The sequence below is a fragment of the Haemaphysalis longicornis genome, unplaced genomic scaffold, assembly GCF_048455015.1.
Source record: "Haemaphysalis longicornis isolate Haplotype H1 unplaced genomic scaffold, Haemaphysalis longicornis Haplotype H1 scaffold_1, whole genome shotgun sequence".
Classification (NCBI taxonomy): Eukaryota; Metazoa; Arthropoda; class Arachnida; order Ixodida; family Ixodidae; genus Haemaphysalis; species Haemaphysalis longicornis.
The window spans coordinates 287,850,623-287,864,677 of record NW_027526203.1 but is presented as its reverse complement, the minus strand read 5'-3'; the positions used below and the strand labels follow the sequence as shown (position 1 = coordinate 287,864,677).

Sequence of the window (14,055 nt, the reverse complement as noted above, 5' to 3'; positions counted from 1 at the left end):
CCACTCGCTCAGGCGTTTCTTGGCCACCGTCACCAAGGCCCCCGTGGTTTGAGTTCAGGCTGCCTTTGCGGAGCGGTTGCTGCAGGTTCAGTTCAATTACCGGCGCACTATGGTCCACCACTCGCTCAGGCGTTTCTTGGCCCCCGTGGTTTGCATCGCAGGTGCCGGCGGCGCCACCTTCTGTTGTCATAGGTAAAGGAAAGAAACTTACCTCCGTGCTACCATGCCCGCACCACTATCTTTACCTGTTTCCCGTCTCGGTTGAAGAAAACACTTTTGTAAGCTGCAGCACGGAGTAGACTGATGTGACGCGCAAAAACACGTCTCTTCAGCAGGAAAAAATATTCGTAAACGTTCTGTGTCATTCTGTGAAAACGAGTGCATCCTCCTACTGTTCACGGTGCGAATGAAAACAGCGGAAGTCGCATAGCTTTTGGTTTCGCTCATGTTTCGTTTCCGGTGCCTAGGTTAAATGTCGCGAGGATGAGCTATCGACCGAATCAAGGTTTATATCGCACCCTTGACTTTGTTACGCCCGTGACAAGAGTATGGGGAATCTTCTCTGCAATAGGTAATCCCCTCTTTACATCTTCAATCTTGCAGCCCGTAAAGAACCTTATCCGTGCAGCCTGACGCAACAATAACAACAAAAGAAGATGCCTTTACTGCACGATGTTGCGTACAGCGACGTGTTTACTACGCTTAACTTTTATCAGTGAAGGGAAATGAGCCACAAATTAGGATCTCAAAGCTTATCGCGTCCTGTTACTTCAGCTGTTATTGATCCTTGGCACGTGCAAATATTTTTGAGGGTTGTCTGCACGTGTGTGGCGCGGCTTCCTCGCAGGTGCAGGCGCTTGCAACGCATTTGGTCTAATACGCATTAGAATGCTTTTGAAAGCGGCAGGCACACGTAATTTGCCCATCTTCATAATTATTATGCATATATAGTACGTTTTATCCTGCCCACATACGTGCGAGGAACAGCGCGCACATCATCCTGCATGTCTGGACCAGTTATTAATTGCTCTGCTCGGAAACAACCCTTTTCTGTACTGCACGTCCTGTGCATTTGTCCACTCCACCTGTTCTGTGTGATGATTTGATTTTTTCCCCTTTCCCGCCCTTCGCCTTCTTGTCCATAGTGTACTGGGGCATTGGTGCAGATATCACGTTCCACGGTGACTCCCTGGGACCGTACATACTGTGCGTATCCGCTGCTTCAGTTAAGCGTTTGTTATATGTTCTGCATAACTTTATTAACATAGGTCAAACTTCATTTCAGGGTTTCAGCTGTGTTTATTACCCTTTTTGAAACAGCCTTCGCTGTGGACCTTTTTCTGGAGGTTTGCATAAGGTATGCTCTACCCATAATTTTATTGTCATTATTGAAAAAAAAAATTGCCAAAAATTCTGGGCAGCTAAAGATAGCTATAAAATAAGCGCTTTTTTTCGGATTCGGCTTCCGGTCCATAGAAGTTGCATGCCCTTTTTTGTGTGTGGTACCTATCGTACAACCTAGTTTACAGTGACCAAATTAATGGGCCAGTGATATAGACCATACTGAGGGTGACGTTAAAAGGAGCTATTGCAATGTCTGAACATGCAAAAAAAGCCCTATTTATATAGGTTCTTGTTTATTACCGTCTAGGTTTTATCACCAAAGCTTTCACCATGCAAGTATTGGTTTTAATTGCAATAAGGCACGATTGTAATTTTAAGAATGTAATTGCAGTCAGAAAAAAGATGGATTTGATGGTTCAAACTAACAGCAAAATAAGACAGAAGTTATGGGCGGTAGAGTGGGCTGTATGCAGGTGCATCCAGTGGCAAACACGCAGTGATCATTGGCTTCTTGTTTAGTAGCTACCCTGAGCGCAAAGCATGGTGATGCAGTTTTGCTTTTGTCGGGTTGTTCACGGCTCACTTTGATTGAAGGGAAGAGCGGGGCTACTGCCTTCGCCTGTGGAGAGGAATTCGGTGGGTGGACCTGTGGCGGAAAAGCATCCTCTACCTGGCCCTGTCCATCCTTTGCTTTGCCTACCACAGCAGCTCCTGGCTGGGAGGTTATGCCGGTGAGTGCACACCATTGCACAGCTAAAGCCTCCCCTCTGACCTTTTTTGTCCGGTTTCATTATTACAGGTGCTACGACGTTAGTGCTATGTGTTCTTTACCTCATCCTCACTTACAAGAACCACCTTGAGATCAAGGAAGCTCTTTTGGCGGACAAAGAAGCATCGTACGACAGGTAACGCCACTATTTCTCTCTACAGACGTTCGCTGAACCTGTTATGGGAAGAGTCTCTCCATAAGAGGCTCCTGCTGTGGCAAGATAATGCAGCACAAGAGAAAGTGCTGCCTTTGCAGACTTTCTTTAGGAGTGAGACGTGGCAGTTTTAAGTGAAGTGGCTATCCAAACTATTTGAATAGTTAATTGTGACCTGCGGTTGCATGTTTGTTTCTAAGCTGTTCTATCTGGAAAATGATGCAAAAAAATGGAGCGCGACTTGGACAACGACAGTAAAGAAGGATGACGGGACAAGCGCTTGTCCCGTCGTCCTTCTTTACTGTCGTTGTCCAAGTCGCGCTCAATTTTTTTTAATCGTAATGCACCAACTTGCCCAACAGATTTGACTATGTGGAAAAGTCAGCAACAAATAAATAGTAAAAATGAAGGGAGTAGCCCGACTCAATTCCTGGTAGCCAGAGGCAATGTTTGGAGCTCACACAGCCTAATTTGTTCAGTACGATAACAACGAAATAGCGGTGTCCATGGTATCCACGCAGACTCTACTCTGGGAAAACAAGTTGCGGAGAATGTGTATATACAGTGATAAGAGCTGGTAAATGTGCTGGGGGCTCGGCCCTGTTGACACATTCGTTATCAGACCTATCGATACATTTCAATAAAACAAAAAAAAAGCAAGTAGTCATTTGTGACTAAGAGAAGCTGCTGCTAAGTTGTTGCACTGTAATGTATGTTGTTGTGCTGAACGTCGTGGGCTAGGATAAACTTTGTAACCATAGTGGCCAGTGAAACACTGGAAGAAGTGCAGACAACAGTTCAGTTAGTAATGGCAGGCCCAAAAAATGTAACATAGATCAGACAAAAAATTGGCTTGAAAAATTTGTGAATAATTAACTGCATTTTACGTTTTGTCCGGCTATGGGAAATGTTCATTCAATATGCACTGTTGGTAATCATCACCGATGAGGCTTTCTCGCAAACTATTTCATAAGGAAACTTTGAAAAGTCCTCAAGAAAAGGTTGTGGGTGTTTTAGTTTGAATCAAAACGAAGCAGGCCCAATTAAAAGTAGGAGAGTAGAGCCGACATAAGTCTAGAATACAAAACAGGTGGGCCACAGGGGAAAATGGATTTCCAGAAGCGGTGCAAACACTTACGTGTGGGCCAGAGACTAGAGGGCCTCATGCAGTTGAGTGTGATCACACTCAGAGGGATGGAATGGACAAAGCTAGTGCTGGATGGGAGAGGATTGTTTTGATTGATTGATTATGGGGTCTAACGCGCCGACGCTACGCAGACAATGAGGCGCGCCGTAGTGGAGGGCTCCGTATTAATTTCGACCACCTGGGGATCTTTAACATGCGCCGAAATCTCGAACACACGGGCGTTTTTGCTTTTCGCCTCCATCACACGGGAGAGGAGACCTTCGCCCTGCAGTGGACAAACAATGGCTGAGGGGGATGATGGTCGTCTGGCACTGCTCTGTATGGGCCTTGGTGCACTGCAGTGTGGAAATGTTTCACAGTAATCTTAGTTACACGTGTGCCAGAGCACGGAGTGGTTGGGCAACATTTTGTTTGTTGGCATGTTACAAATTTTTATCCTTAATCAGGATGGTAAGTTGGACAAGTTAGTTAATATTTATTTGGTTGAAACAGCACATTACGTTACCCCATTGCAGCTCCTGACCTCTGTTCCCCTCTCCTCTGGCCTCCCGTCTAGTAATGCACTGTTTCAACAAAATTTTTTGTTGCCTTTTATTCTTCCCCCCCCCTTGATGCAGACCCATCTCTGTTTTGTATTTCGAATCAGTTTATGCCAAGAAAGCTGTTAACGTGCATATGGCAGCAAAGAGACTGGCCATTTTGTAAGGGGTGCATTAGCCTTGCTCCATTTTAGTCACCAAGGCATACTGCAATGCATGCTTTAGTGCTTATTAATGAGCTATGCTGGACCCACATAAAATTTATTTTAGGGGATGCATTGAGTGGCAGTGTTCAGTCCTTCCTGTTTGTCTGTGCTTAGATAAGTTGTGCTATAAAAGCATACGTAATATATTGTACATAAATGGCATTCTTCATTTCTTTGTTTAGGTTTGATGCTCTCGAAGAAGAGGTTGATGAAACCCTTCCCGAGCCGGATGTTGACACCGTTGGTGACCAAGATCGCATCCTGGAAGTGTGAATACTTTCTCTCCACGTGGGTACCCATACACCCAGACAGACGGCAGCTGTTGCAATAGAGCAGGGAAAGGTGTGCTAGAATGCATCTCAAAACTGTGGGTCTCGTAGGCACCCTTCTTTTACATAGAGGTGTCTAGCTATATTCACTGAGCTCTTGATCTGATGTTACAGTGAACTATTTTCTCGTTGCAGTCTTTATAACTGTGCTATGTTTTAACCAATGACGTTTTTTGAACTGCTCAGGCAAGCTGGTGATCTGATATTTTTCAGCCAATCTGAGCTTGTCATCCTAGGTTGCGCTGGGTGGTGGCGTCATGGGCTATGTGGCTCGTGGCCTTTTAGTGTACTTAATTGTTTGTTATCTTCCCTACAGCTCATTGTGGGTGTCTAGGAGATAAGTCAGTGAGGCTGTTCACGTGTTACCAGATCACTGTCCCCTCCCGTTGTCTGCCATCCATTTTTTTGTTATGCATTTATTTCAAAATGAGTTTCTCTATCTCCCTCTCTCTGCCTGCATCACAAATTTTTGTGCATGCAGAGCTACAAATTTTTGAACTTGTAGTAATCTTTATTACCACCGAATTTCATTATACAAATTCTGATGTGTTGTGCTGGGTTGGATGTGGCAGTTTTTGAATTGGTCAGGTTGTCCTGTTTTGGTGCTGCTGTCAGTGACCCACCCTTGTATGTGATGCCATGCAAACAGCGGGTATCTAGGAATTCCAGTGTTTATAGAGGTATATATTTTCTTTGTCAATTTGGTGGGTATTTATCAGCATTTACTTTGTTCAAGTCCTGGGTAATATTACTCGGCATATGTTTTGTATACTGCCACTCTTTGCACCTTATTTGCACGCATTGATGTCTTAAGGGGTGCAGAAACATGGGTGCAAGCAGTAACTAGCCCTTATCAGCAACGAGAAAGAGCCACAGAGTTAGGAACCTGTGTAACCGGAACGCCAAGTTGCAGGTTTCCTTGGAAAGTGAATATCACTTAGACACTCTGCAAATGTGAGGTCGCCACATGGCTGTGAAATTCACTTTGTATGTCTGCTTTGTGTTTTATAAACTGTCCTGGATGCGCATACTACATGCCACTAATGAAATGCAGGCAGTGCCGCCAACGTTCTTGGCATTAGCGGGGTTTACTTAGGAAGTTTGGCAGTCACAGCATATTGAGCAACAAGCTACGATGCCACTTTGCATTGCCAGGCCATATTATAAGGCCAAGTGTTGTTCCACATCCTTGCCATAGCGTTTGCATTTATTTGTATCCAGTACTAGAATGTTATTTTGGTGCTCAATTCATAAGTGGCATATTCACCCCTATATATAGCTCCTAGCTGATACAAAGCCTTCTTCGTGTAGGCATTGCGTGCAAGAAATCCATGCAAGTGGTTTGGGCTCTATGTTACGTCGTTTATTTGCATTTTTTGTTTTAACGCAGTGGAACGCTTCTTGTAATTCTGTGTCAGGAAGGTACCTGGCAAATTTTAAAAATGGTGCCGACTTGAGCCAGTTGGTAGATGATCTTGCTTAGGAATGAGAAGCGTGAAGTGACAGAACATACGTCTTGTCCTGTTCACGGCTTCACCTTGACCTCTTTTCATTATTCCTGTTTTTTCGTGCTACTCAGTCCAAAGTGTGATTTTTTTTTATCAGGAAGTGTCTTTTGCATGTGTAGAACGTAAAACTCAATGGTGAAGTTACAATTAATACAATCGAGACTAAATTTTAGTCAAACGAATGAGTTACAAATGTACCCCCCCCAAAAAATTGGATGCTTTGTTATCAAGCTAAAATTTTCAAAAAATAATCCTGCACTTTTTCTTTCCATTTTGCGCTCGTCTGTGCAAAGCAGATCTCTTCCCTGCAGAGAAGGACTTTTTAAGTTTAACATTACTTGAAGCTCGAACTTGATGTCCGGAAGCACAGTCTTGCTTACTAGACATAAATAGTCTTGGCTAGTCAGAGATGTGCTAGAATGTATTCATTGCAGAACAAAGTGCTTAGGAATTTGCATTCTGTATCTGCAGGGTTATTGCTAAATTTCACTTTTAGAAATCCGAGCGACCTTGATTTGACAAAAAATCCGACTTCACTTGGGTGTACTGCTCAGCAAACTTTTTCTCATTTTGGCTTCTGCACTCTTTGAGACAAAAGAAGGCAGAAGCCTCTAAAACTCATCGGTACTACTTGGAGCACCAAAGAACTAGAGGGACAGTGTCCAAAAATATTGCTGCAGATTTGTACTTGCACAGTAGTGCTGAGCTTTCATGCGAGTACAGGAACAGTTTTTTTAGTAATCACTGGCACGTTGAAGAAGCGCTGTGGGCTGCATTAGCAGCAGTGCTGTCAGTGAAATGAGTATGCAGCCCAGCCTGATTGATGCGTTGTTTTGTTTGCCGGTGATTTTGTAGTGAAAGTTCGAGCTTTCTGAAGGTCTCTGCTGTTGAAAGTATCTGCAAAGGAAAATTTTGACATCCACATGAAGTGCAGCCCTATGGCTACAAAGGAAAGCCATGCAGCTTTCTCAGATGACTTTGTAGTTGGGAAAAATTTTCCTTTGCAGAAACTTGCTCCACCTTGAGGGTTTCCCCTAAACTGGTCGCTTCGTTAATAAGAATACCCTTATATAATGCACCCACCTTTTAGCTACGTATATTTTTCCGCAATTCGGTGAGGGGTGCATTAACGTGGCCTATACTGTATGCGTCACGTGTGTTGTTGGGGGAAATGGTTGCAGGTGCCCACAAAGCAAACTCGTGATTTCACATATTTCTATTTACATTCGTGAAGTTTCAGTCACCATGTCTTCCAGGGCAGCTGTTTTTGAAGGTATTGCACTGCATTGAATCTACACTTGTAAGTCAGGGGCCCTAAGCCATGAGCGTGTTGTGTGGACTTGCAGAATGGTTGGAAGGCTTCGTGGGTAGGGATGAAAGGTGTGCACGCCGTATTGACAAAGCATTTCTTCCTTGGGCATAAAATTCGTTTCTGTGCACTCGCACGCACCATGTGGTCTTAAGTTAGCAGCACATTGCAGATGCATTTGTTAAGTGCGAAGTTTCAAACTCATTATCATAAATGAGCCAGGCCGTTCGTTATGTGACCATTACAGAATAGTGTCCGGAAATTTGTGCGTACGAGTTCTGATTTCGAGGTCTTTATTTCGTTATATTCAAGGTACGCCTTAACGCCGTTTATGGAAAAGGCAGACACAGAAGACATGTGAGAAAGACTCCACTTTACCGTGCGAGCTCTGCAGACGTGTCAAAAGGGTTCTCATGCTTTGTGGCAAAACTGACTTTTTTATTGTCCAGCTAGTTTTTGGTTTATTCTGAACTGGCAAACCTTCATTAAGTTATATTTGCGAGAAACGAACGCCAGGCAGCGGGCCCTTTTAACTGTACAGTAAAGGCTTTGCCGCCACACTGACATTTGAATACCAGCTTAGTGTCTATACTCCAGAGATGCTGTCGACTTCTTGAAATAGTGCCCGACGACAAAAAGGTAGAGGAAATAAGTTTTCATGCCAATATCAAGCTGGGAAAGTTAGGATTTGGTTGTATGTATAAGTGTTATTTATATAAAAAAAATAAAATTGCTGTAATGCTAGCATTTGGGCTTAAGTGGTAGTTATTTATTCTAGTAATTATTTTACTTTCTGAAAGATCAAACGTTTCATAAATTTATTATGCTGTTGAAATCTAAATAAAACTGGCCCTTCTATTTTTATAAAATGAGCTCTATTTACTTGTCGTGGGAGTTGGATCATATAAAGAGATTTAAAAATAAAAAAGAAAGTTTTGTAATAGGAAGTTGAAGTGTATCAATTTGTGTAGAATTGTATGGATTCTGGTGACTGTTGTTGCCATCAGGAAAAGTCACAAAAAATCGAACCTTGCTGATCTTGAGATAGTACTTAAGCGCACCTTAAACAAACATAAAAGTTAAACACACAACGTCAGCTAAACTATTCCACCCTCCAGTATTTTTGTAAAATCCAGCTTGCCACGTCTTAAATTATTCTAGCTTCCGCTGGTAGCATTTGTTTCATGTTGCAGACTTGAATATGTTAATGTGTTAGAGGCAAACTTGAACAACTATGGTTGCATTCGTTCAAAAAGCAGTGCATTTTGGTTGGGGCAAGTATAGAAATTATAGAAAAATTAACATGGATGTGCGTGTACATGTTATTTTCTTTAATTATGTCTATGATGGGTACAGATCTCCATCAAGCAAAACCAAAAATTAGGGGCCCTTTCGGTAGACAAAGACAAAAGCACAGTGGGACATTGTGATACATAGGGTTATTAATATCAAAAAAGATTTATGTTGTATGTTGGGCAGCTGTTGTTGTTGGGCTCAGTGAGAATTTATTTTGGAAGCCGCTGTTATGTAATGTACATATCAATGTTGATCTCTGTCAAGACTCATTGACAGTTTTATTCACAATTAAGACAAGACAACAAGTATGAGCGCGTAATAAGATTTTTGTTTGCAAAATTCAACTCGAAAGATTGTTTAAAAGCTGTTATAAGCCGGTAAAATTGAAATTTACATCTTCTAATGCTTTTGATACTATTGCGAGTACACACACAAAAAGTGTAACATGAACAAGGTTGCACCCAATGATGCATAAAATTTGAGTGTCGTATGTCAGGCTGTGCAGATCTCGTCTCTGCATTCTTGTTATTTTACTGTCTTTGTTGTTTCTTGTGTAGTATTGAAATCTAAGAGGGCTGAAACAACCAGTGGTAATTTCTCTGACACCAGCTGTCTTGCTGGCTTACCAGCTTACGATGACAGCCACCAGAACATTACTGATAGCAAGTTTAAGGCTTGTAGTAGTTAAAGTGTGCAACAAGGCGAGAGACAAGGACAAATGCTAATTCTTGTATCCTGTATTTTTTTGTTCTGTCATTGCATACCAAACATCTCCCAGCTTGCCACACCTTTGCATTACGCTACAAGTCTCAAGATTTCGGAGTGACCGAGCGGAGTGCCTTTTGATCCTCTTTATTTACACTCGTCCAGTGTACATTTTCGCTGGATGGGAAGGGGCAGGGTGAAAATTCTACAAACATATTGAACGCCACTCACATACCACCAGCTCCAATGGCGTTTTGTCCTTTATCATCCACTACACCCTATTTTTGTCTGGCCTGCTCCTGCGCTTGTAAAACCTCTTGTCAGAAATGCTATCCTCTGCAGCTGATAGGACATGTTAGCGGGATCGACTGGAACATCACAGATAGCTTCAACACAGTTCTGTCTGTGACGGTGTTCAGCTGCTGTGAAATGTTTGCACACTGTCCTAGAGGTTCTTCTGGGCAGAAGCCAAGGTTGTCAGCACCATGCCTGCCGGTGTCTTTGTTGCTGATTGCACTGTCTGCACCTGAGCTGTGTACTTGACCAAGTCTAGAGAGTTACCCAAAACAGCCTCAAGCGAAGCGTGAATGGCATGCTTCAGCTGGAAGATGCCTTTTATGCTAATTTCAGCTTTGCCTGGTCTTTATGGAACATTTCCCGGCGTGGTTTCAGTGTGTTAGAGCAATGATAGTGGCATGGGAAAAAAGACATCTGTGTGATGCTAGGCTTTGGCGGCAAACGGGACCATATGTAACATAACACTCTTGAAGTACTCTGGTTGCTACTTTAGCCGTACTTTGCCCATACAAAGGAACACCAAAAAAATTGATCGGCGAAACGTGTGTGAAGTACAACTGACAGGCTTTATTTTTAACATACTTCATGAAGCATGTTTGGTATTTGTCGTCTCCAGCCTCCATAGCATTCCTCAGCTTGTTTTTGTGAACACTCTTGCGTAAATTCAGTCCAGAGGTTTTCATTGGTTTGGCAGACATCGCAACCACAAGCCATTTTGTGGGTGCATCTTCGTGTCCAGTGTGTCTGTCATGTTTCCAACATATTTCCATCTTCTCCCATGTTCCTCGAAACTTCAGTGTTTCTATTTATAAACCCATAAATAAAAGTTTTAGAGATTTATTTGACCTTTTTTGATAAATGTGAGGAAATTTATAATATCTGGAGGCAATGAAAAACTATCAAACTGTGTTTGTAGTTTTAGTCAGCTGTAGCCATCAAGGTACTTGTGGTATCAATGCATGTTTGGTTGAGGGGCGCTTTATTTGCAAAATGAAATTTCTTGTAGCTCCTGCAAATGGATATGCACAACCAAAATTTGAACTGGGGCATTTCAGCTCTTCAAATTTTTCATATTTTTAAGTAGTTGCTGTCACCAGCACTCATTGGGAAAATGGGAACAAGAAGCAAGGTGCCACTGAGGATTTGCGCACGTACCGACGGCAATTTGTAGTCTATTAAAACTCTGTCCAGGCCCTGAGCTTCTTTTCTTGCCGTATAGAAATTGTTGATTGAAGGTATCCTTTTCTTTGTTTTTTTTTTTTTTTTTTTTGAGCAGAGATCAACATGTCAGGGGTGCTAAAACAAGTGCCTATTAAGATTACATATTAGCATTACAGAATTTATGGGGAAAACAGTAGGGATTTTTGTTCTTTAATCTGAAATTAGTTTTGAATGTTACACTGTAAAGGTAATGTCTATTAAAGCGGAGAGTTGGGCGAGTTGGCTACTGACTAATGAACTCGTACTTTTAGCGAACTTTAACACAGGACGAAGAAAGAAAAGACGAAACACACGCTAGACTTCAACTTGGTTTATGCAAAAGGGAACAGGAAAACGCATATATGTACATGATTCGGGAAAAAAAGAAAAAAGAAAACAAGCACATGATTCCGCGGAAATGAAACGGCCTGTGTTAAAGTTCGCTAGAAGTATGAGTTCATTAGGTAATGTATGTATTTGAAAGAAAAGAGAATATACAAAGTGCCAAATTTCTCCCTCAAGAATGCCTAAAAGCTCTTTGTGCCAAATTATGCCAACCCTTTTAGTTTGCGCAGCTCTGGCCTAGGCAGCTTCTTGAGATGACCTGACTGGACAAACTTTAGGAGTTATGTTCAAGGAACGTTTTCTTTCCATCTTCTGCTCTGTATGCAGAGTAGCATATTTGTGTGCCTGTGCGCACAACACTTGGGACATAGGTTTGAAAGGCCGTGCTGGTGGAGGGACAAGTATCAGTGGGTCCATGCAATTTCGGCAGCCGCACTGGCTCTCTTTCCTGGCAGTGATGGTCAGGTCAGACTGTGCTTCAAAAAGGAGGAAAGGTAGCGTTCACTTCAAGAAGCAGAAGGGCAGAGAAGGGCCACATCTATGATGGTCAGGCGCAGCAGCAAAAGAACTGATAGAATTCGGAGGAATACTCTAGCAAAGAGGAAACTAGCTATGATATTTGCAGGGAAAAAAATAAAACGGCGTGAATTGAAGGGACAAAGGGAAATGAAGAAGGACATATAAAGGCACTGTTTTCTTTTTTTTTCTCGTACTCGTGAAGTAGCACTGGCAACATATGCCATCTGTTGGTGCTGCTTTATTTTTCTGTACAAAATAATTCTGTGCTAACAGATAGGGGCAAAGAGAAACACAAAATGAAATATACAGGCGCTGATTTTTTTTTTTTTTTTTCTGTGGTCATGAATCCACGCTAAGGATGAACTGTCTGTCTGTTAGTGAAGTGTTGTTTTTTCATGGGGTTATGGAAACAACATGCTCAGCAAAAAGTTGGGGGGTGGGATTCCTCCTATGTGCAACAGGCTGAATCGTGTACAAATCAGTACTGAGGGCCTTGCAGAAAAGCTGGTGCCAGGGTTGTGACATAAAAGACAGTTTTGTCATGTGGGTTGCGTGCACCTGAGTGGTCTCGCAATGGGTTAGGAATGGACGAAGTAGATGCTGATGTCGCTCCTGCCTGATACAGATATTTGAATTTGTGCTGTAGCATCTCCAATGTGTCTTTTGTTTTGGTGACAGCTGCAGACACTGGTGTATGCAAGGGAGGTGGCAGGAGTGGACAAAAATTACCGAGTTGAGCTGAGCGGGGGACCATATAATTCTTTCTCTGTTGCTGTTGGTTAAATGACTTTGATGTCTGCTCCAACCATGACAATCGGCTATTTTGCAATACCTCTGCAGAAAAACAATGATAGAAATAACTGGAAGGTTATGTGGAGTGTATGCCCACTGCGCCGTGTGTTTGTTTCTTAACCTTTGTTTCTTTTCCTCTCTCACCTTATCATTTCCGTTTTCTTTTATGCTCTCTGTCTTTGTCATGGGTCTGATCCTTTCCCTGCAACTAAATTCTGTGTATGACTCTGGCTCCTAAGCATCTCACTTTTATGGTCCGTGATGACTTATGTCTGAGGTGCCTTTGCTCATTGCCACACTGGCTTTGTCATGGCTTTGTCTTCATACCACCATCGATATCAACCATCCATGCATTTGTAAAATGCAGGGAATACAATGCACAGCAACCGCAGTGGTGGTGACGTCATTCAGCAGATGCTGTTGCATCATGCCTAGCCATGTTGACGTGAACATGATGTTCTGCTAAAATCAGTCTTCATTTCTTGAATTGAGGCAGGTTGATGGCCTTTTAGGTCACATTAAATAGAGAATGCCATGCATTGCAGTGTTCAGTCCCCTCCGGAACATATCCATGTGCTGTGACCACAGCATTTTACAAATACACGCATCAGGCTCATCCAGCTCGTGAATGTTGCTTCCATCAATTGGGATCCATTCTATCGCTTGTGCCATCTGTGCCACACCTTGTATGTCCTGCCCAGCACCCCTTCCTCCTCTCCATTTCAGTCTGAATGCCCTTCAGTCGGGGTTGTTTCCTACATCGGGCCGCCCTCGCTTTATCTCCAAGTGCAACGCCTAGCACTTTCTGTCTGAACTGATCCTCAGCTTGCAACAAATTGATGTGATCGTGACTTGCAGTAATTTAGGTGTTGCCGAAACAATGGTTGGTGCCCTCGTGAAGTTTCATGGCATTCAGAGATGTTTTGGATGTTGGCCATTTTAGCTCGGCCTTCTTGCAGGCTGTAAATGTCCAACTCTGGCAGGCAGGCAAAAAACTGCTACTGAATAAGTGCAGCTCCAACCTGGTGTCCAACAAAAAAAAAAAAGCTTTATTAAAGAAGGTGAAAGGGGCAAAATTAATTATGCATTTCTCATTATATAAAAAAAAACGGGACAAATGCATTGAGCAGGCTTTAAGTTTTTCTGAGCTACGAAGAAATGAATTTCTTGAACTACTTTCTTTGCATTTGCTGCGTTTCACCTGCTAAGGTTATTCCCTTTCTTGCGTTCCTTCAGGAGAAATGTTTTGCCCCTGCATGTCTAGGCTGGTCATGTGCCATACTGCGGGTGGGTATGTCCCCTTACCCTTGTATGGTGTGGCTGCACGATTAATAAATTGCAGGTATAGGGATGCTTGCTTAGAATAAATATTTCTCTCTTACCCGTCCCTATGGCATACTTTTTGTGCCACCTCTTTTATTGGCTCTTGAGGGCATGAACACCTTTGATTTTGAATGTGTGAATACTAAAAGATGGGTCTACAAATAATAAAAAAAGTTTTTGTAATGGCTTTGAAAAATGGCCACTGCTTAATTTTTTTATATTTGACCCTGATAAGACCATGAAGTTAAGTTAACATTAAGCTTAAAGTCAGAA

The 14,055-nt window shown here is 42.5% G+C and overlaps 1 protein-coding gene across 1 annotated transcript; it reads left to right on the top strand.

The window, feature by feature from the left end:
- The first annotated feature begins 246 nt into the window (after positions 1-246).
- On the top strand, positions 247-4,922 carry LOC144147585 (uncharacterized). The gene is made up of 6 exons (XM_077679571.1): positions 247-571; positions 1,146-1,206; positions 1,286-1,357; positions 1,939-2,075; positions 2,144-2,249; positions 4,342-4,922. Exons 1-6 carry the CDS (start codon positions 484-486, stop codon positions 4,430-4,432), a joined length of 555 nt encoding a protein of 184 aa, XP_077535697.1. The 5' UTR covers positions 247-483; the 3' UTR covers positions 4,433-4,922.
- The last annotated feature ends 9,133 nt before the right edge of the window (positions 4,923-14,055 follow it).